A 23863-nucleotide genomic window follows, 5' to 3' on the forward strand; every position below is an offset into this window, starting at 1 on the left:
GTAATGAAGTACGAAACCTTTTTACAAAATTTGAATTACTTCATTCCAATAGTTAATTACTTCATTCCAATAGATTATTACTTCATTCCACTTTGAATTTGAATTTGTTTAACCTTTTTACAAAATTTAAAGCGAATAGACTGTTTGAAGTGTTTTCAGTTTATTACTTCATCCAGTAGATTAATTACTTCATTCCAATAGATTATTACTTCATTCCACTTTGAATTTGAATTTATTTAACTTTTTTACAAAATTTAAAGCGAATAGACTGTGTGAAGTGTTTTTCAGTTTATTACTTCATCCAGTAGATTAATTACTTCATTCCAATAGTTAATTACTTAATTTTAATAGTTAATTACTTCATTTCAATAGTTAATTACTTCATTCCAATAGTTAATTACTATAGTTAATTACTTCATTCTAATAGTTAATTACTTCATTTCAATAGATTATTACTTCATTCCACTTTGAATTTGAATTTGTTTAACCTTTTTACAAAATTTAAAGCGAATAGACTGTGTGAAGTGTTTTCAGTTTATTACTTCATCCAGTAGATTAATTACTTCATTCCTATAGTTATAACCTCATTTAACAAGTTATAACCTCATTTGAAGTTCAATGAAGTAAAAACCTATTTTGATGAAGTGATATACATTTTGACATTTAACAAGTTATAACCTCACTTGAAGTTCAATGAAGTAAAAACCTATTTTGATGAAGTGATATACATTTTGAATGAATTAATTGCACGTATGAATGAAGTAGTGATCACTCTTTCTTATCTGCTCCAAAATACTTTAGAGTAATAACCTAGTCGAATGAAGTGATTGAACTATTTGAATGAAGTAGTAAAACAGAAAATGAAGTAATAACTTAGTCAATGAAGTAATAAGAAAGTTAAATAATGAAGTACTTAATAATCTAACTGAATGAAGTAATAATCTAACTGAAAGAAGTAATATCCTAGTTGAATGAAGTAATAATCTAACTGAATGAAGTAATAATCTAACTGCAAGAAGTAATATCCTAGTTGAATGAAGTAATAATCTAACTGAATGAAGTAATAATCTAACTGAAAGAAGTAATATCCTCGTTGAATGAAGTAATAATCTAACGGAAAGAAGTAATATCCTAGTTGAATGAAGTAATATAGAAATCTAAATATTGGCAATATCCTAGTTGAATGAAGTAATATAGAAATCTAACTATTGGCGATTTCCACACTTGTTCTTCTCCAATTCGAAATGCCTTCAATCAACCGCGACGATTGAGGAAGACAACGCTGCTCTGCAGCTTCTTCCTCTTCTCAATTTTGTGTGTATCGTGCTTGTGTGTGTGTGTGTCCGTGTTCCAAGTGCAATTTACATAGCTGTTGTATCAGTAAAAAAAAAAGAAGAAGATGATGCCTTTAATAAGTCAGATTTGGTTGCATAAAGGTTAAGCTCTTAATCAAAACAGAAGTTTTCCAAATTCAGCAGTAAAAAAAATGCACAAGTCATGCATGAACTAGCTAGATCTGCAAATTGAAGTACACACGCAGCTCATTATCCACAAACAAACACATAAACACAATAAACAACAAATCAACAACACAATCCCCAAATTCGACCAGATCGAAGCCAGAAGCAGTACAGAGTAATTGAAATCCGATGCGGTTTCTACAAATTGTCACAAACAATCACATCATTACTAATTTTACAAGCATCGATGCCAATTTTTCTCATATTACTTATTATCACAAACAATCACATAATTACTAATTTTTCACAAACAATCTGATTTTCGGCGAAGCGCTTGGAGGCGAGCAAATTAAGGGATTGGTAGGGGTAGTCTCTGTCTGGAATGACGGAGAGAAACTCTTGGCTGACGACACCAATGACTTCGATTATGGCGACAGAAGGGCAATCGATGGAGACGACGGGGCAATTGATGACGACACTAGTGACTCCGATTCAGGCAGATCGAGATTGAGGCAACAAAATTGTCCGGTGATGGAGATCAATGAAGATTGAAGGAGATTACGAGAAGGAGATCGGTGAAGACGAAGGAGATTGCAAGAAGGAGATCGATGAAGATTGAATGAGAGATCGGCGATTGAAGAATTGAGAGATAGGAGTAAACACGTATTTTATGTTTCATAATATATTGATTTCCCAAAATACCCTTCAGCAAGTTTTTTTGGGATAAAATAATGAAATAATGGTAAATTAATCCTAACCACAAGATTAAGAAAATGGATGGACAATATTTGGTCTCTAGTTCGGTCTTTAAAAAAGGTTCGACATTGATCACAACCCTATATATATATATATATATATATATATATATATATATATATATATATATAGGTTAGTGATCAAGAGATAACTAATTTTAAGTGTATAACTAGAGAACAAATCTCAGCCACACATCTTAATGGAACAAATATTATTTATATTAATAATATAAAATAGGTCAAGGGTATTTTTGGAAAGTACAAATTTAAATCTGGATCAAATTACGCGGTTTCATTATGCGATCCTTCCAAATCTGCGCCTCATTCTCTCCCCCTCTCCTCTCCAATACGAACACGAACGCACGCACGCACATTTGTGTCGCGCAATTTGATCTCGACGCAATGAAGCTGAAGAACCCCTCCAATTCCCCCTCGCAAACCCAGACCTCCTCCGAGACGCGCCTGCTCGTGCGGGAGACTCTCCGCATCAGCGCCAACCTTGCCTCGGCGCCTCCGCCCTCACCCGCCGCTGTGGCGCCTCACGGCCGCCCGCTGCTCCAGGATTCCAGCTTTGGTGGCCTAGTCGACGATCAGTTTCCCAATTCCAGCTTGAGGTTGATCTGTTGCGAGGAGATTGATGGCAGACGCTGGCAATACTTCGCAGATGACAACACCGGCCCTAGGAATGTTTCTACCAAATGATTGAAGAAGATTTACATTCGTGTTGTCTGCTTCACTGTTATGCAGCATGAATTATTGATTTCTCGAGGATGTACAACTGTAACTTAGTTAAGAGGATCATTTAATTAATGGATACTATTTACAATCGAATGTTTTTCATTATTATTAATTCAAGTTATATTCAAAATATGCTAATTTCACTGTGTTAAATTCACTATAAACACGGAACATATATCACTCAATTGTCGTTATATATGTTCTGTGTTTATAGTGAATTCAGTAAAATGTATATACTACCACTTTTTATTCTAAATAATTACGTTATTTAAAATTAAAATTATACACACCAATAATACCTTTTGGTTATTCGTTTTATCCGTTGTAAGAAGAATTTATGAGAAATGCAAAATTTTCGTTGCTTTCAATGAACAACTTTAGTGGTTAGATTTTACTTCACTCTTGTTTACAAAACACATCACTCTTATTATGATTTTACTTCACTCTTATTTACAAAACACATCACTCTTATCATGATTTTACTTCACTCTTGTTTACAAAACACATCACTCTTATCATGATTTTACTTCACTCTTGTTTACAAAACACATCACTCTTAGCATGATTTTACTTCACTCTTGTTTACAAAACACATCACTCTTATCATGATTTTACTTCACTCTTGTTTACAAAACACATCACTCTTAGCATGATTTTATTTCAATCTTGTTTACAAAACACATCACTCTTAGCATGATTTTATTTCACTCTTGTTTACAAAACACATCACTCTTAGCATGATTTTACTTCACTTCTGTTTACAAAACACATCACTCTTATTATGATTTTACTTCACTCTTGTTTACAAAACACATCACTCTTATTATGATTTTACTTCACTCTTGTTTACAAAACACATCACTCTTATTGCGATTTTACTTCACTCTTATTTACAAAACACATCACTCTTAGCATAATTTTACTTCACTGTTATTTACAAAACACATCACTCTTATTATGATTTTACTTCACTCTTGTTTAGAAAACACATCACTCTTAGCATGATTTTAATTCACTCTTGTTTACAAAATACATCTCTCTTAGCATGATCTTACTTCACTTTTGTTTACAAAACACATCACCTTTATCATGATCTTACTTCACTTTTGTTTACAAAACACATCACTATTAGCATGATTTTACTTCACTCTTGTTTACAAAACACATCACTCTTAGCATGATTTTACTTCACTCTTGTTTACAAAACACATCACTCTTATTATGATTTTACTTCACTCGTGTTTACAAAACACATCACTCTTAGCATGATTTTACTTCACTCTTATTTAAAAAAACACACCACTCTTAGCATAATTTTACTTCACTATTGTTAACAAAACACATCACTATTAGAAATATTTAGATAGAAATTAAAGAGTATAAGAACAGATCGTCTATATATAATTATGAAAATGGCCGTTTTATATTTTTACTTTAATGGCAATAATTAAATTCATGAACATTTTACAATTTTTATAATTAAATGATTAACGGTGTTATAGTATTTGATTAAATCTTACAAATTAAATATAGGGAGCATCAAAATTTATTTAGTAATGTGATGTGGGCATGCAGACGAGGCGAATCCCATTCAACCAACAGATCGGCAACTTCGAGAACTCTCTCGACCAACTGACAGTCAAATTCCCCTGCCGCGAAGCCTGTCTCGCCGACGGCTGCGAGGATCTCTCCTCCACCACCACTCTCGAGATGTTCAACAACTTCCTCCATGTCCTTGACCTCTTCCACCACCCGGTCGAGGACATCCTACAGCAAGGCGACCCCGACTGCCTTCTTCTCTTGCGCCGATCATCACAGGCGCGATCGGCATCCAGGGATCCTTCTGCTCTTATTTCCAACTTTTGTAAATGACTATTTTGCCCCAGCCTTATTATAGTGAACCAATTCAGCCCTTAATTTTCTTGATCATATGTTGAATGTCAGCCCTTGATTTTTTGATCTTGGGGCTATTATTTGTTCTCTAGTTATTTGGTTAAGAGGTGTTTGCCATAGATCGCTACCCTATATATATATATATATATATATATATATATATATATATATATATATATATATATATATGTTACATAGGAAATAATAATGATCCTAAATCAATAACAATAAATATATTCTCTATGACACACTTAGTATCTCTACACTAAAAATGACAATATAATATGTAATAACAATAAAATATGCTAATATGCAAAATAATGCATGTTTCGGGTTAGGGATGTCACATGATCAATTCTTCTAAGTTTTATTAAACAATGTTGATAAATATTTATTAATAATGATCCAAACTCCATAGACTCCATACGTAAAAAAAAACGTGTTAATTAATAAAATTGGAAATAGTATTATAATGGAGTATAGTTTCAATGTGAAATAGTATTACCATAATGGAGTATAGTTTTAATATAAGGATTAACTATGTTTAAATTTATCATTGCATTGGTGGTTCGGAACTATCCGGAACCGACGGTTCGGTCGCCATTTCGGTTCGAAAAATTTGGAACCTGAACCGAACTGCGGTTCTAAAATTCACGGTTTCGGTTCGGAACCGTAACCGGCGGTTACAATTTCGGTTTCGGTTTTAACCTTGGGCAGCTCTACCTGCAATACACAACTAAAAGTCTAAAATAGTAAGACCAACTTTTCAAGTAATAATTCATGTTCATGCTTATGATTATAAATTAAGTCATGCCCTATTTGTTTGAATATTCTCTTTTAGGTTCATGTGCATTTACAGAGTGTAGTGCGGGTGCAAGGAGAGGAGAGCAAAACGTCGGCCAAAGGAGGATAGTAGAACCAAACGCTGGAGAAGGGGCAGAGGAATACAGACCGAGGGAAATCTCTGTATGAGGGAAGGCAGAAGAGAATGGGGATGGAAGTCCGGCGATGGTGGCTGCCAATTCCCGACGGCAAGGGAAATTCATCGGAAGAGAGAAGAGATTTCGAGAGATGGCCGAAAGAAGTGGGTTGAGCGCGTTTTTGGTAAGGTTGAAATTACTAGGATTGTTTTTGTTTCTTCCCTGTTTTTTTTTTATACTCTCTCCTTGGCCATCTAGACTCTTCTACATATATTTATTAAATCTACAGAATTCTATGGTAAAAGCCAATTTTAAAATCTACAAATTCTTGTCCACTAATTTGAGGAATATAGGCAAAAAATCATAACCAAAAAAAAGAGAGGAAAGGATCGACACTCTAGATAGGAAAGAGCAATTTGATGAACTTTCTTTTTAATACATTTAAATTATTTCCTCATATTTTTATACATATATACTTATAGTATTAATCTAGATTCGTGTATCCTTATTCAAGCACTAAATTCAATTTACTTCACACATACTTGTGATGATATTTAATTTATTATCGAATAATCTTAAATCGGCCATTTTCTCATCGGAATATAAGATTCCGTCAAAGCCTGTTTTTGGGGCACTACACATATTCAATTCGTTCAACTTATGGCAATCCAGAAAACAAGTACTCCGTAGTACCTAGAATATATTGGTCAATCAATTTTAAGTTGAGTTGTATTTTTTAATTCTGAATAGAAAAGCTTAAGCATAATATCATTTTCATGAAATGAAAATTTATACTATAAAAATGTACCCTCCCCCCATACTTCCCCTAGAGTAGAGCGAAATGAATATTGTTGAAGAAATGCAGTTTCTGATTGCTTCAAAAAAATATGACAAGCCAATAAATAGCGCAGGGAAAGAGTGCCTGTTCTTAGATCCATATACAAATAAAAAATGTCAGCAACAACCTAATCTACACGCGTTAGCAAATATTGTGTGGACAAAATCAAGTATAAAACCTACTAAAAAGGGGGAGAATTTTGAGACAAGAAGGGTGTGCATCAGGTTACTCATCGCATTCCTGACAAAGCAATGGGAGCAAGATAAGCATCAACCTTGGATTCGATGTGTCTGCATTTATGGATGTTGGCCCCTCAATAAAAATTGTGTATTTGCTGGAAATAGTCCACTCAAAATGCTATGTTGTTCAGCTAAAACCGAGTGTGTAGAGATCCTTGTAATGTCCTTGAAGGTACTGTAGCCTGCCTCAACATCAAGTTAACCAGAAAGTAACTAACATTAGGTGCATGAAAATGATTTAGAGGTGACCACGAGAGTATAAGCTCGTGTTCAATCAAAAAAAAGTTTCTAAACTCTTTTTGGCAACTCAAGCCATTACATTAAAAAACACGCAGCAGGAACACACCCATATAAAGACATTGATTAAGAGTTAAAACATTGTATTCAAGCATATTGTGTTCTTGAAAATGATCTATAGCCATGATTTTTACTAGAAAGAACGGCTCAGTTCTCACCTCTGTAAATTGAAATGGCGGTGTGCTAGCATCAGCCCCAGTGTTTGATGTGGTACTGCAATGATGCAGTTGCTGTTGAACCAAATCCCCGCCAATTCTTGCATTGATCCCAGCATATTCACTTTGTGATAGTCCACCAAAAGGGTGAGCATTCGAGGTAGAAGGTTGACTTTGAAGCACACCTCCCCTCAAATTGCTTAATCTTGGAGAGAAGGAATCCCTATTGCACAATGAAGATGTGCTATAGTCAGCCAGTCTTCCCCGGAATATATTTTGTGAAGCCATCCTTGGCATGATTGTGTTTTGAGTTGCTATGACTCCACGACCGATTTGTGAACCAAAAGTATTGATTGCTGACGCTGAGGCCACACCATTATTCCCTTCAGCTTGCCGGCTTCTGAATCGATGTATCACTTGCTGTATCCGTCGTCTGTCATGCAGAGTGAATGCCCCAGACCCAGAGGCAGGCGAAGTGGGTTGAAGATGCCCGATTGCATGCCTTGGTGATTGAGAGTGCCCGCTGACATGACTCAATGGGGTGTCAGGTACGTATGCCTCATTGAGATCGAAAGTTTCGCGAACAGCACAACCGGGTGACGAGCCAACTGATAAATTGTTGCTTGGTCCATGATCAGGAGTAGAATTCAGAACTTGAGCATTTGAGGAAGCAAGGGCCGTTGGCCTACAGCCATCACAGTACCAATTTCCATCTGGCACCTCACGTCCGAGACCAACACAGTAAGTATGTGCAGGTGAGTCGCAGAGGTCGCAGAGAAGCATAAATGCATCATCCCCACCTTGCAGACACTCAGTACAAAGAACATTTTCGTATGGATCAAGATATCCCCTAAGCTCCTCTTCAGATGGCTGATAAACCTGACAGTTTTTTATTAAGAAAGGAATAAGTAAGAGATAAGAAAGACAGTATTGTTTCTTGATCACATAAATTTACAAATGTTTATCCTGATACCTGATCACGCTCAGGAACCGGAAAAACTGCATCCCTTAGATCATTCCCACCATCCGTTCGTGCAGTTCTACTGATGGTTGCGAACCTTTGCTTGCAGAGAGGACAGCGAGATTCCACTTTCGACCATTCCATGATGCAAGCGAAACAAAAGTAATGACTGCAACAATTTAAAACTCCTTTGACTGTGTGTTTACCCTCTTCAGATAAACAAATCCCACAAACTTGCTTCACAATCTCAATAGTCAAATCTACCACCTTCTGTTTACCCTTCCTTCCTGGGCGCTTTCCCTTTATAGGCACTAACTTTTCCTCTTCAGTCATTTTCAAAGAGTTAGAGCTCCTTAAATTAGTGTTCGACCTTTTACAAAATTGAGTAGCTTCTTTAATCTGTTCTCTCTCTTCTTCTGATATTGTGTACTCATAATCAGATGATTCTGAGCTCACAATATCAATATCAGAATCAGAATTCACAGTTACAGTTGCTTTCTTCCTCCTGCCCCAACCCCACTCCTTGATTGCTTTCCTTTTCCTTGAAGCAGTGTTCTTATCTTTAAATTCCTTTGAAGGATTAGACCTATTTTTTGTCCTTAAAACTCGTCTTCTTACTGGCTTTCTACTGTTACATTTCAAAACCTCAACTGGAGCAAATTCTTCATCATCAGAATCATCAGAATCATTATAATCATCATCTTCATTTTCTTCACTAAATGCAAGTTTATCTATTTCTTTAGATTCCTCATTATAAGAATCCTCATACATCTCGGTTCTTGAAACTCGGGATTTCTTGCTTGGATTCTCATCAACAAAGTCATCCTCATCTTCTCGACGAAAAAATCTAATATCATCATCCTCATCATCATAATCTTCTTCTTCTTCTTCACTTTTCTTTTGTTGCCTCACACTAGAAACACAATAATCATCATATTCCTCTTCCTCTTCCTCTTCCTCTTCACTGTCAGATACCTGTTTCTTTCTAGACTTCACAACCATATTTTTCTTTCTTGTCTGAAAAGATTTTCGCCCTTTTGGCTTGCCAATCTTCTTAGTCTTAACCTTCTTTTCTATCCACTCTTCTTCCTCATCATCAAATTTCCCAACACTCTCATCTGATTCATTCTCAGCAAGGGAAGAACAATAGTCATCTTCAGACAAATGAAACTCTTCATCTTCATCCACCCTATAATCTTCATCAGACTCATCTGAACCTTTTTTCTCCAATCGGACTTTATTTCTCGTCTTGCGTTTGTAACTAACCTTGCCTCCCCTTGCCATCTGTTCAGGCACCCGCTATAGAACATTACGATTCAAAATTGAAACAGTATAAGACTCCATATGTAAATCATGCAACGCTGAAGAACCGATTCAATATAAAGTATTTAGCCAATAAGCTATACACAGGGAGCAAGAAATGAGCAAATTAAACAGAAAGATCAACGTTTTCTCAGTTCCAATCCTTATATTTACCGTTTTTACACCAGTTAAAAAAATAATCCAGAAGATCGATCCCATTTAATTTCTACAATAATTCAGCAATATATGAGAATCAAATCACAAAAAAAATCGAAATTTAGTCTCTAAATATCATATGAGTCCAGATTCCCAAAGTTCGAAGAAATCTCAGAACTAATTAAACCGATCTTATTCATCTCCAAAATGATAAATCCCCAAAAAAACCCTAGATCGAAATGAATTCAAACAATTCATACCCTTCAGTAATTTATTCAAGTTCCAATAAAAAACAATCATAATCCATTAGCAGAAACGATTTTAATAAGAAAAAATTATTGACAAGTTAACCCCATCTTCTGATCATATCTATTTCAACGGGTAGACTCAGAAAGGAAGAATTACCGAATAAAATGGAGCTGGTCTTTGTTCCTCAGAAAAATTAGATGCGAGTCAAGCAATAGGAGCAGGAAAAGTATATATAAATGGAAACGCTGAGGAAGTTCCGAAGTTGTAGAGAGAGAAAGAGAGGGTAGCAGTGTGGGTGGGGGAGAGAATGCTGTAATAAGCAAAAACTAATTTGTACACAGCAACTGCCTCCTCTCTCTTTTCCTCTCTCACGCCACACTTATTATATAGATACGTCAAAAGGATTTGGAGGTAAAAAGTTTTAACTCTGGAAGCAAGGAATTTATTGCTAGCAATTAAATTACCAAGACATACTTCAACTTCAATTAAATTTCGTCAAACTTTTTCGGCCACACTTTAAAAAAGAACTACTCCAATGTTTAAAATCATTCACACATTAATTTTTTTTAAACTAAATCCGATATAATAGTAAAAAATATTTACTGTGAATTAATGGTGTCTACTTATCTACAGAATTGATAATATTATATGTGCCACAATTGTTTAATCATATAATTACAATTAAGAAATCTAAACTTATGGATTTTAATTTTATTTTTAAAATTGTCAGAAGAACAATGATTTTACCAACTTTATAATTCTGACAAATTTACCCATTTATTCATATACTTATATAGGAGGTTAAGAGGTATGAAGCTTGTTTTTACTATTTTATACTCCATATTTTTTTCCCACCGTAACAAACTAAATTGTGTAAACTAAGGGAAATTGGTCCCTAAAATCATAAATTTTGCCAAAAATTTGGTATTTTCCACGAACTTTAAAATGGTACTATATAATATCACAAACTTTGCATTTTATTTGGTATTTCTCATGGCATATCTATATTTGACTAACTTACGGGTTTTTTTATCATACTTGACACAATTAAATTAACGTGGTTTTCAACGTGACTTTTTATCCTACATGTTCAGGTTTAAAATATCATAAAACGTATTATGGTTGTCTACGTAAAATAAGATTTTGATGAAAATATCTTATTTGAGTGAGTTTGAGAAATACCAAACAAAATACAAAGTTTGTGACATTATAGACCAATTTCAAAGTTTATCGGAAATACCAAATTTTAGGCGAAGTTCATGATTTTAGAGAAATATCCCGTAAACTAACAATGATAAAGTATTTACAAATACTTCAGAATGATAAAAAAATAATTTAAAATTTATCAAGTACTATTATGCCTCTTCTTATCATTACACATAGTATTATGACTTACTGAATCTAATGTTGATTCTGAAACATGATTAAGAGATTAGTAAAAATATTAGACGGGCTTGTCTTCCACGTTTCGGTTATAGCACCTTACAAAACTAATTAAACTGCGTAGAGCAACACGGATAAATTTCTACAAATGCTACTTTATATTGATTTTAAAAAAACAAAAATATTTTTTCTCATTATTATGCCTTTTTCTCATGATTACACATTTATTTGCGAATTCACTTCAATTGTGCATGTGTGTTTTGAATATTTTGATCGATTGTATTTATGTGCAAATATTTGAGTGACTTAATTACGTTCAAATTGGTAATCCAGCCAAAATTTGCAACGAATTAAACAAATAATACTCCTACTTAGGAAATTTCAATAATTTACTAAAATAGCAGATTTTGTATAGAGATTTTGATTTTGTTACTATACACATGTGCCTAAACTTTTATGCCTGATGATTTATTGTTCGTGTTTGGGCCTTGGGATGATCTATTGTGCTACTTAAATCAAGGAAAGTTAATTTATTTGCTAACACATTAGAGGTTTTTATTTGCTAACACATTAGAGGTTTTGAAAACGCCGAACTTCTTCTCCTTGTCGGGGTACTGCTGCATGGACAAAGTCTTCACATCCTCCATGGATATGCCGCTGGTTGTCGTGCGGATGTTATTTTCGTAGATGCCGGCAAATCGGTTGATTGCCCTCCTCAGCCGCTCTCACTGTTTTGGGCATTGCTCTCCATTGTGAGGCTTCCCACCTGGTGGTTTGAATTTGAGGTAGCTCTGGCTAAAGCACCTCTACAATCTGTCGATAGTCTGGTTAGCCCCGATGTAGGGATCCTCGACTACAACGACCCATGCCTTTGCCAGCGCGACGTACTCCGTCTCGCTCCAGACGGTCTTCTTTCCCTCGTCGGCCCCGTCCTCCTCATCCCCCCCCGGCCCCATCCCCCGCACGTGAGGTATAAAAGTGGGTCCCACATTCCACTAACTTTTCTACCCGCTTTACTACATAAAGTCAAATAATTTTTTAAAATCTGTGCCGGTCAAATATGAGACATTTAATCACAGACGGAAATAGTACTGCAAATTAATGTGAGAGAGGTAGGGTTGTGGCCTACCTAAGTATTTATTCTTTCTTTTGTCTCTAGTGTTGATTAGCCCTTGGTATAGATTTGATTGATAACCAAATGTTGAATGTCAAAGATACAAAATAAGACTCCATTATCAGAATACACTTGAGAAAGTAAAAGTGAACGGCGTCTCCCTTTATTTAATCTGAAAGGGGCGAGGGACTTATTCATGCCAATCAAGTGATAATAGTCAATAGAAAATTAAATCTATATGTTCGATTGATTCAGTTTTATTATAATTAATACAAACTTCTTACAACAACATGTGCATCTATAAATGAATGAAATTAAAAAAAAAAAAAAAAAGTGCTCAACTAGGGGTTAAGCCTGACATGGATTCCTTCAACAATGAGTCCTCCCTTAAGCTGATGACCCTTAACCTCCGTGACAGCCATGGTTATGTCGCCGGTGTCAGCGGCTCCTATAAAGAAGTCTCCGATGTGCATTTCAAGCCAGCCATCTTGTCTCTTAGAAGGGGCGGCTGGGTTGAGCCCTACCCTCTCCTTCATCTTGTGCAGCCTGTTCCCGTAGAAGAGGGCGTGCAGGGGGCGGTTAATGGTGTCGTCTAAAGTGGCGGTGTTGGTGGGCAGCAGGCGGTCCCCGGAAGCTACGAAGGTTTCACATGGTATGGAGTTGAGGCCGTATGCATCATCACTGATTTTGAATACAAGGTATGCGCCATAGTTGGTTTCGGGAGACAGTGCTTGGCTTCTTATCTTGCCCTCTATTTCGAGCCTCTCTGCTGCTTTCACCTCTCCCACCTTATCAAATCTGTACATACATTCATTTCTAAATATGTAAGTTTACATGGAGCTTGATTATAATTAATAGTACTACTAGTTGATGAACTATGTGCCTTGGTCAAAAGGAGTATTTAAGGGACCCCTTTCACTTCAATTAACTTTTCTTTTTAGATTAAAGTATTAAACAGATAGTATAATCTTTAACTTGTTATGAGAATGTTAGAGCATCATTAACCCCGGCCTGGAATCAGGCTCCAAGTCCCCTCCACGTCATCATTCCCCTAAATTCCAGTCTCAGGCCACAACTGCTCTAACCCTGCTGGCTCTAACCCGGGCCGCAACTAATAAATGACATTATTCACAACTTCAACCTATTTTACTCATAAATGCAATACGTTGAACAATTAAAACCGGAAAAATTTATTGTTCAGTCGAAAAAAGAAAATTACAAATCCTAGAAAAAAAATTACAAATCCTAAAAAAAATTATTAAGCCCTAAAAAATAAAAATTATAAGTCCTAGAAAAAATATTGAAATAATTTAAAGGATAGAAATGGAGAAATTGGTGGAAGAATGTTGAAGAAATGAGTATAAATGGGCAAACAAATAAATAAATAAAAAATTTGGGGGTTTGCGGCCCGTCCCGACACCCTCCAACGCTAACCCGGGCCGGAACCCGGGACCGTCCCTGGGCAGCGACTGAGTCCCCGGGACCGGAACTTCCTCTCCTCCAATGCCTGTGACGCGGGCCGGGACCCAGGTGCGGCCCGGCCCCTATGCGTTAATGATGCTCTTAGCACCCCACCCCACCCACATTCATGGTCCATGAAACGTTCGCACATATTCACGAATCACAAGTAAGTACCTTTCAAGATTTTGACTAGCTTTTATTTCAACCATTCATTGTTTTGTTTGCCTTATGGCTTATGGGTGTCAATACCGCGAATGAGCATGCATGTGCAATGCAATCCAAGTTTGGTTCCGAGCTCACGACACAAGCTACTGGCTAAGGCTTCTGAGCTCACAACCTTTTTAATTACTATATTTTTATTTATTTTGTTTATAATAATCAGTGGTAAAGTCAGAGTTTTGATTCTGAAAGATTCATATCTCAATTAACGGTTAGGAGTTATGGATATTTTTCATTGTTGGTCTTTTTTAGAAGTAGCTGAGGTTAGGCATGCACAAGGGTCATAAACCGCCGGTTCCGGGCCCGAACCGGCGGTTCAAGGGTCGAGAAATTGCCGAACCTGAACCGGCCCGCCTAGCTCTCGGCGGTTCCGGTTCCGGTTCAAAAAACCGGCGGGTTACGCGGCGGTTCAAAACCGCCGGTTTTCGGCTTGAACGGCCGGTTCGGCGGTTCGACGAATTTTTTTTTTTTTTTGCATTTTTCAACTTTTCAATTCTAATCAAATTAAATTACACTTTTCAAGTTTGTTTTTGTATGCAATGTGAGTAAATAAAATTGAAAAAAATACGGCTAAAGTTGCAATTTTATTGAAATTGCATGTTTACAAATTACACGTTACAAGTTACAACAATTACAAATTGAAAACATATGGCGGTCTTGAAGTCTTAAACAAAATTTAAATACAAATGAGACTACTAGTGAAGAACTAATTACAAATGACAAGAAATGACGTTGAAGTTCTTAAACGTATAAGTATATTATATATATACTCTTAACCGGCGAAGAAGATCTTTCTACATAACTAAATTAAGGACACCTTTAGCAATTCAACTTTAAATGTTGAGTTTCGTCTAACAATCAACAATTATAGTAGAATTGTCAAAAGTTTCCCTCATTTAGCCGTATAGAGAAATATACTTCATCGACTAGAGTATATACAAATACAATTATGTAATTGTATTTGCATATTTTTAAAGTAGGAATTAATGGGAAAAAAAAGAAATAAAAGAAAAAGAACTTGAGCTCAACTTAAAAAATTTAAGTTGAGGTGCCTACATATCCCAATTGCTCATTTGCATTAGGGAATCAAAGTCCACGTAGTTCTCTTACCTTACTTACCTATTTGGCTTGGCCGGCGGCGGTTGACGGTTGGCCTAATCTTCATCCCCGGTGAATTCATCTTGTGATCCCTCTTGACGATCATTCCAATCATTTTCTTGTTCTCGGACGTCAGCTTTGGCCCAATCATCAAGTAACATCACTGCTTCCATATTTTTCGCCGAGAGCTTACTTCTTGATTCATCCAAAACGCGCGAGCCAATACTAAAAGCGGACTCGACGGCGACTGTGGAAGCCGGAACAGAAAAAATCTCCTTGGCCATTGAAGCAAGGATGGGAAAATCTTTGTCGTGGGTTCCCCACCAATCGAGGACGTCGATTTGGGCGGGAGGAGTAGGACCTTCATCACCAAAGGAAAAGAGTGATTCAAAATATAAATCTAATTCACTGACCATACCTGAGGACCTTCCGCTGGTGCTGTAGTTGTATAGGTCGGCTAGTTGGGATTGCGCGTCGGGGTCATCATAATCGGCTTGAAATGCAAAGCCATAGTTATGTTGTGGAGGAGGTGGTCTTCTGACTTGGTGAGTGGTGTTATACTTGGTTTCATATTCGGTGTAGAGAGAGCGCAAGTTATACTCGAGGTTTTGTTGCACAACTGACCGGTCCGGGAGGTTTATTTGAAAGGTTTCTGAGAGGTCGACTCCAAATTCGTCACTGGTATCCGATTGGATTGCTTGAAGGAGAAGTGGGGTATTTATAGGAGTAAAATTGGAAGAAATAAAAAAAAATTCAAATTTCAAATTTTCAAATTTTCGGCCGAACCGCCGGTTTACCGCCTGAACCGGCGGTTCAACCACAAAACCGGCGGTTTTTCCACAAAACCGGCGGGTTGGTCCACGGTTTTCCGACACAAACCGCCGGTTTCTGACCTCACCTAGCCCCTACGCCTGAAAAGCTTCCGGAACCGGCGGAAACCGGTCGGAACCGCCGGTTCAAACCGGCGGTTTTCGTCCAAAACCGGCGGTTTTCGCCCAAAACCGGCGAACCGCCGGTTCATACCAATCCCTACTTTGAACCCCTACGAACCCCTACGAACCCTATGCCGTTCGACCCTTTGAACCGGCGGTTCGAACCGCCGAACCGCCAGTTTTGAACCGCCGGTTCAGGTTCAATATATTGCCGAACCTGAACCGGCCCTTCCGACCCTGTGACCCTTCTGCCGGTTCGACCCGCCGGTTCCGGGCCCGGTTCCGGTTCCTGAACCGGCGGTTCTGAACCGCCGGTTAACCGTCGGGCCGGGTCGGTTTGTGCATGCCTACGAGAGAGATGAACAAAGAAAGATAAATTCGGCTTTGATAGAAATCGGTAATAATGGCGCCATCGTAATTAACACTCTCCCTTAATATTACTCTTATCATATTAAATTTGTTAGAAATTGAAATCCACATTTGTTGTGTCATGTGAGTATCGGCAACTGCAAGTTTCCAAGCATTGAAATGGATGGAAAATTGAGGGGAAATTGATGTTAGTTAGTTTTGATAATTGTGTGACATTGTGTCAACACAATAAGTTGTATTCTATTCTCAAATCACAAATATTGGTAAAGTCAACTGGTTGTATTCTTATTTAACCTGATTATTTATATTATGGAAATTATATGGCTTGACTTATCTTTTTAGGCTTAAATCTTAATTAAGACATCGCTTGTTAAAATTTAATTTTTATCAAACTTAAAAGAATTATTCTTCTAAATTATTTTTTTTTATGAAAATAAGATTTATTATTTCTTTTAGTCGTATTAAATATTTATTTTAAATTGATTAAATTCATGATTTTTGCATTGCATATTTATTTCAATTATATTTTAACACCTTGATTAGAATAAGGCGCTACATCTTACATTAAATGTTAATTCACCTAAACAACAAATTAATTTCATGTGATTAAATAGACATGACTTATATAGGAGATACTTTGGGCTTCTGCCAACAGTATTGAAAGAATATGAAACCTCAATTTTTGAATGTTCTACATTTAGAAAGTCAGCCTCCTAACATTGATATACATAGAACTTGAATGTCAAGTGAGTTGATTTTCTTTCCACTATTTATAGAGTACAAATGTGTTTGGTTAGGGATACAAGGAGATTTGCATAAACCTCATCCCAATATTGATAGATTTCTCAATCCAGTTAAAGTCAATTTTAAGAAATTTTACTTCAATCTCACGTGATTAATATTGACATAGCTTCCAATTCTAGGTTACCAATTTCAGACTCCTTTTTAATTTATTTTAATTATCATACTTAAAGACATTATATGTCTATAAATTAATCAAATTTGCTGCTAGTTTAACTTAATTAATTATTTCTTTATTCATATACTGCTAAGAGTTTTGAAGCCCTTTGATGCACAACTTACTAGTACTAAAAATATCCGCAAATATATAAAGTAGATCTAGTATAGCTAAAGGTAATTACAAGGTATCAAATACATGGAATAGGAATAGTTCTATAGACTGTCTACCACATACTCAGCCTCATATACTATCTGGAGAAAGGGAGTTTGATTGGATTTTAAATTAGGTAAAGCAAGTAAACAAATAAACAGAGCAATTAAATAAAAGCAGTAACCAGATTGATTGGGAAAACAATAAACATGATAGCAATTAGAAATATTTTTTTGTCATGATTGCGAGTAGAATTACTATAATCAATAATAACCACGTGGTTTTATAATGATGATAAATCATTATCAATTAATTTAATCATATTACCAATCTTGGGAATCTATCAATGAAAAATTATTCTTCTGTCTATAATGTTATAAAGAATATATAAATTTATCATATATTTTAAAATTTTCTTGAATTTTTAATATGCTCTAAAAAAATTAAAAATTAAATTTGTTGATTATATGCTAACAAAATTTAAGTTACGGCGTGCTATATCGTTAATTGTGATTATTTTCATGTACGTACATAAGAGAATCACAAATTTTGGGGAAATTTTCCATATTTTAGAACCATGAATAGGTTAGATTCACATCTATTGATTTTCATTTATAACACCTTCATGAATCCACTCGTCAAAAAAATCGATGATTGGACATACCAAATCATATTATTATTTGGCATGTCTAGACTAGTGAATAATTTCTCAACGAAGAAGCAATTACATGCACATAATTAAATACATATCAGACTCAAATTTTTTGGATAATTTACCTATAAATTCCTAAACTTTCGCTAAATCCTGGTTTTGCGTACCAGCTTTAAAATCCAGTTATTAATTACCAAACTATTAACTAGTTATGATTTTACAACCAAACTATTAATTTCTTCTAAAAATTGCAACCAATCAAGATTTTAAGACTCACATAGCTTGATAACTAATAATTGATATGGCTCTATCGAATATTAACCAACGCAACATCATGTTTTAGGTAGTGAAACAATATCGTATCATACTAGATCAAATACTTTTATTTATTAAATTATAATTTACATTAAGCTATACTAGAGAATATATATTGGTTGCAACATTAACAAATAATTTTATAATTTACAGACAAATTATCCCTAATTCTTTTCCCCATTTGTGTACCCATATCGAGAAACTTTGAAAAAGTGTCTCAATTAACTTTTCATTTTCTTGTCTGAAATATGTATTGTTAAACTTTTAACTTATAAAAAATCAACAAATAAGTTTAGTTGAAATGTCTGCCCGACCTACAGGCAACTAGAAACTCAAAAACATATGAATGCTAAAAAAATAGATTCTTATTCATAAATTCATAATATGCTTCATGGGCAAATGAAACAAGTAATTTTTCAACTAAAAAGAAATCCCCAAATTACCAAAGCCATTAAAACGTAATCCAGTGAATGCTGACTAATGGAGAAGTTGATAATCAGGTGGAGATTATCCCCTGAGCTGAGAATTTTAAGGAAAACATTCACAACCAACACAATGTGCATATGTACCAAGACCAATGGACATATCCATCCCACTTATATACCAAACTTTCCTAGTGGACGAGGGTTATATGTACTCCTCAAGACGACGGTCCATGATGCTCGAAACACAGTCGAGGAAGGCACCTTCACTTGAGCCGGGGAGGACACAATCAAGAGCTTCTTCCACTATCTCTTCGATGACAGATATCTTCCTCACTGTTTCTCTACACATCATGTTGCCTATGACGAATGGGGTGAGCCCTTTCTCAGAGCCTTTCTTCAGAAGCATAGTCGAGATGCGTAATACACGAGCACAATCATTTGGTAGCTCCCACCCATGGAACTTGAGTAAGGCAATGTCCATCTCTGCATCCATTGCCCTTATATATTCAAGGGTGTCGGTGCCAAAAGGCTGGCGAGCTTGAGGCCAGTAAAGCCAGTCGAACGTGCAATCTACAAACTACAGTGATGGAAGTAAAGAGATCAGAATGTGCAATTGTAACGAATGGATGACAAGCAAATAAATTTTGTATTTATCAACATATCATGAAGAAATGAAAAATCTGTATAGGTAATAATGTGTCTTATTTCTGGCATGATCCTTGCATACAGACGCAGTGAGGTTATGATGTTTGCTATGTGTACCATTTGAGTTTATGCCATAAGAACCTAACTCAATTCAAAGCATGAAACACAAAAATATGACATTTTAACATAAGATTGGACGTTGTCAAAGGCACAATATACAATTGTACAACATTTATCATGAAAGATAAAAAACGAGGTTTACATGAATCTATGGATACTATATAAAAAATGATATACGAAGGTAGATGAGAGTCATGAGACTTACACTATATGGCAAGCAATATCCATGATCAATAGGGATGAGCACAGTTCGACCATCTTCACTTTTACTTACTAATATATTTCCTGCATGTCTATCTGCATTCGCCATCCTCATATCCAACACAGCAATCTTGTGAACTTCCTCAACGGGGAATGCACCTGGCCCCATATCTTCACAACTTCCATTGTTCTCCATGAACATCTGCAATGAACCAGTCTTGACAGAAACACCTCCAGGATGATTAAAACCTTCATGTAGGCATTTCACATAAACAGTAGGAGGAACACCAGCGAAGCCCCTAACATCACCAGAGAAAGAACGGTTACCACTCTTTGGATGATCCAGTAAAAAGACAGCGCACTCCCTCAGTGCACCCTCACCAACTCTTGTTCCCTTCTTCAAACCTTCTCCATCCTCCGATAAGGGTAGCCCTCGAGGGTTATTCTCAGCCAAAGGCTCCTCATCTGCTGGCTTAAAAACAGACAGATATTTAGTTCCTGACGAATCAAGCATAAAATATGCACCTCCTGTGCCCTCCAAAGACCTAATTGGATGATTACCCTGGTCCAGTCCTTCCCTAGTAGCATTAATCATATTGCTAATCTCCAGAGGCAATTCGGTCTTTGGGTTTATAATTACAGGCTCCAATACAATTTCTCTTTCAGGGGCCTTCCTTGGCACATAATCATAAGGCTTATGTTCCCTTTCTACATCACATTCTCTTACATCTTTCGGCTGTGGTGCAACAATTGACAACTCAAAGTTCTTCCCAACTGGTGAGCCCCTAATTTTAGCAGATTTCCTAACAAACAAATGTATCACAGCATCTGTATTATCCTTAGAGAGATCATTAATCAACCTCTGATCCTCAATCGGCTTGCCATTCAGCAACACCTCATGATCCTCAATGAGCTCCGATTTTCTTTTTGCAATCTGACGCTTGACATAACCAACATCCCGGCTCCTTTCCACCTGAAACTCGAACTCTTTCCCACAACATGTTCTCACTTTAATAACCTGAAGGTCCTTGAGGCGAAGGACCAAATGCAGAACATTCCCATCACTCAAACCATAGTCCCGCACGAGGGATTTGCTTCGAGCCAGTTCCCTACCACCACAGACCAACTTTTGGTTCCTACGTATAATCCCTTTACAGCTCTGGATTCGGACCATCACAGATTCAATTGAATCGGACTCCAACACCCGCATTGGGACCTTGGAACCCGGCATAGCCACAAATAGCAAAATTGACTCTTGACTATGTTCAGGCGATAGCGGAGGTAAAAATGTCATACTATCCTCACGGACCGGGACAGTCGAAACCAATCCCGCAGAAGACATTTTCCTGTGTTTTTCTAAACCTCACCTCAGAATCCCCAAACCCTACAAGAAACTACACTACCAAATCCTAAAGAACCAAATATCTAACAATTCATTATATACAAGGCTTTCACCTTTACACCACAATCTATACCTAAATGCAGTAACCTAAAACTACCCGGAATTCACAGAAACACCACACAAACCCTAACAGGATTCGTGATTGGCCATTCAATCAAAACATGACAAATCGAAGAATAGAAAAGCTAAAAAATAAAACTTTTCACAAACGAAGCTTCAGGAATCGAATCAAAACAGCGCCTCTGCTATCATCGAATAAATTTCCAGCAGAAAAATGGGTTTCTTACCGAAGAGCAAGGGCCGAAGTAACCGGCGCCCTCGGAAGAGGAGAATGGTTAAATCGCCAAGAAATTAGACTGAGAACAACGGGCTTCGCGGGAATTGAATGGAGAACAGGTGCAAGGGAGAATTGAGAATTTTCTTCCCTTTTTTTGGTATGTTGTTGAGTGTGAGAGAAATTTAGCGTTTGGTTGGAGAAGAAGAAAGCAAACGCGGTTTTAGCTGGGCGTTGAATTTCCACTTTCACGGTAACCATTTTAACGCCGTTATTCATTTTTATGTAAGAGCATCTCCAGTGGCGGCGAGCAGGCCGGCTAGCCGATTTCTGGCGCTCGTCGGTCTGCTCGCCGAACCATTGGAACAGGCGAGCGCCATTTCGACGAAAAAATCGGCTAGCGCTGGCCGATTCGCGAGCGCTCGCCGATGCAGGCTCAGGAGCGGCGAGCATTCGGCGAGCATTCGGCTATACGTGATTTGCACGTCATTTTCATTCACACCACTTGTTTTAACGAGTACTCTCTCTATCTTAATTTCTGTACAAGATCAATAACGCGAAATGGAGAACAACAACGAAGGTACTCCAGTGACGAGCGGGTCTCAAACTCCCCCGGTACCCGTGGGAGGTGGATGGGGTCCGATGCCCGGGTACTACAACATGTACCCGTGGCAGCAGATGATGCCCGGGATGGCACCCGGGGGGAGTATGCCGGGGGGTTTGCCGGCTATGCCGGGGTGGACACCCGGGATGCAGATGATGCCGGGGTGGGGTCCCGGGATGCAAATGATGCCGGGAGGGGTACTGGCGACGCAGGGGACGCCACGGGGGGTACGGCGAGGCAGGAGACGCCGCGGGGGGGGGGGGGGGCGTCTATCGCCCCAGTTTTGATTTTCCGACTGATTCTTCGCACACATCGACCCCAACGGAGGCGCAATTCACGCAATATGAGACTTTCTCCTTAGAGGAGTTGGGGTTTGATCTTCTCGGTGTTCCGGAAACTCCGGTTCAAACGGGGGGAGTAGGGCGGGGTCGGGGCCCCGCAAAGAAGAAGGGCAAGGGGAAGGACAAGAGGGTCGGCCAGTCGTCGCAGCCGGTTGAGGACGACCCCTCGGTGCGGAGGAAGTGGACGGACGCGGAGAACGTCGCGCTTTCCAAGGCGTGGGTGAGTGTCTGTGATGATCCTCTGACTTCGAACAATCAGAGGATCGTCAACATGTGGGCCAAAATTGTTGCAGCCTATATGAGATTTTGCTCGGAGGGGAGGCCGTGCACCGGGGAGGAGTACCGGAAGGGATGGGACCGAATCAGGGCTGGGGTCTCCCGATTTTCGGGCTTGTACGCCAACGCCCTCCGCATGCAGAGCAGTAGCCAAACGGAGGATGACTGTAGGAGGATAGCGGAGAAAGCCTTCCCCCAGCCCGGGTTGTATAAGAAGTTCACCTACTGGAACTGCTACGAGGTGCTGAACGACTCCGAGAAGTTCCGGGCAGGTGTCGATGTTGGCTGGCCGAAGAAGCAATGACTAAACTATACCGGTGATTACAGCGGCGGTTCCCACGACCTCCCCGAGGGTGCTCAAGAGCTCCCGTCCCCGCCATTGTTCGCTCGCCGAACTCGCCCGGTTGGTCAAAGGCGGGCGCAACGGGAGGCGAGGGGGGCGCCGAGGGGTCCCAGGAGGTACAGTCGGCATCCCCCCTTGGCCAGTCGACAGAGGATCTCAAATTCTTCGCGCGTCAACAAACGCGCGCTCAGATGCCCAAGACGTTAGTCGAATGGCGGACGGCGGCGGACCCCGAGGAGAAGAGTTTTCTTCACGCAATGCTCGTGAGCATGCGTGACGATTTGAAGACCGGGGGGCACCGGGGGGTTCCGGCGGATACGGAGGCGGCGGCGACTGTGACGGTGGCGAGAGGGGCGACGGAGACGAGGAGTGAGGCGGAGGTCGTGTTTTTTTTTTAAATAATGTAATTTTTTTTAAATTAATGTATTTTTTTAATGTAAATTTTTTTTAAATTAATGTATTTTTTATTGTATTTTTGTTAATTTAAATAATATTATTGAATTTTCTCGTATCTGTATCGTACATTTAATTCCGTATTTTGTGTGATTGTCAATTATTTGTTTTATATAATTAGGGGTGATGTGGCTAGGCTATTGCTGGGCTATTTGCTTGTCC

General features: G+C 38.0%; 3 protein-coding genes across 4 annotated transcripts; all 3 read right to left on the minus strand.

The window, feature by feature from the left end:
• Nucleotides 1-6612: 6612 nt before the first annotated feature.
• On the minus strand, nucleotides 6613-10306 carry LOC121795284 (chromodomain-helicase-DNA-binding protein 4-like). Of its 2 annotated transcripts, none has more exons than XM_042193788.1 (4): nucleotides 10120-10306; nucleotides 8269-9540; nucleotides 7299-8174; nucleotides 6613-7025 (listed from the first exon to the last, which is right to left on the minus strand). In XM_042193788.1, the coding sequence occupies exons 2-4, from the start codon at nucleotides 9538-9540 to the stop codon at nucleotides 6975-6977; spliced, it is 2199 nt and encodes a 732-aa protein (XP_042049722.1). In that variant the 5' UTR covers nucleotides 10120-10306; the 3' UTR covers nucleotides 6613-6974. The 2 variants fall into 2 exon arrangements, with proteins under 2 accessions (XP_042049722.1, XP_042049723.1); XM_042193789.1 differs by having other exon boundaries at nucleotides 8269-9555.
• A 2474-nt stretch (nucleotides 10307-12780) lies between these two features.
• LOC121796674 (F-box protein PP2-B13-like) lies at nucleotides 12781-13266 on the minus strand. The gene has a single exon (XM_042195476.1). The coding sequence runs from the start codon at nucleotides 13264-13266 to the stop codon at nucleotides 12802-12804; it is 465 nt and encodes a 154-aa protein (XP_042051410.1). The 3' UTR covers nucleotides 12781-12801.
• A 5698-nt stretch (nucleotides 13267-18964) lies between these two features.
• LOC121795286 (phosphatidylinositol 4-kinase gamma 4-like) lies at nucleotides 18965-21922 on the minus strand. The gene is made up of 2 exons (XM_042193790.1): nucleotides 20013-21922; nucleotides 18965-19619 (listed from the first exon to the last, which is right to left on the minus strand). Exons 1-2 carry the CDS (start codon nucleotides 21348-21350, stop codon nucleotides 19245-19247), a joined length of 1713 nt encoding a protein of 570 aa, XP_042049724.1. The 5' UTR covers nucleotides 21351-21922; the 3' UTR covers nucleotides 18965-19244.
• Nucleotides 21923-23863: the final 1941 nt, after the last annotated feature.

Source organism: Salvia splendens, chromosome 3 (genome assembly GCF_004379255.2).
Source record: "Salvia splendens isolate huo1 chromosome 3, SspV2, whole genome shotgun sequence".
NCBI classification, from domain to species: Eukaryota; Viridiplantae; Streptophyta; class Magnoliopsida; order Lamiales; family Lamiaceae; genus Salvia; species Salvia splendens.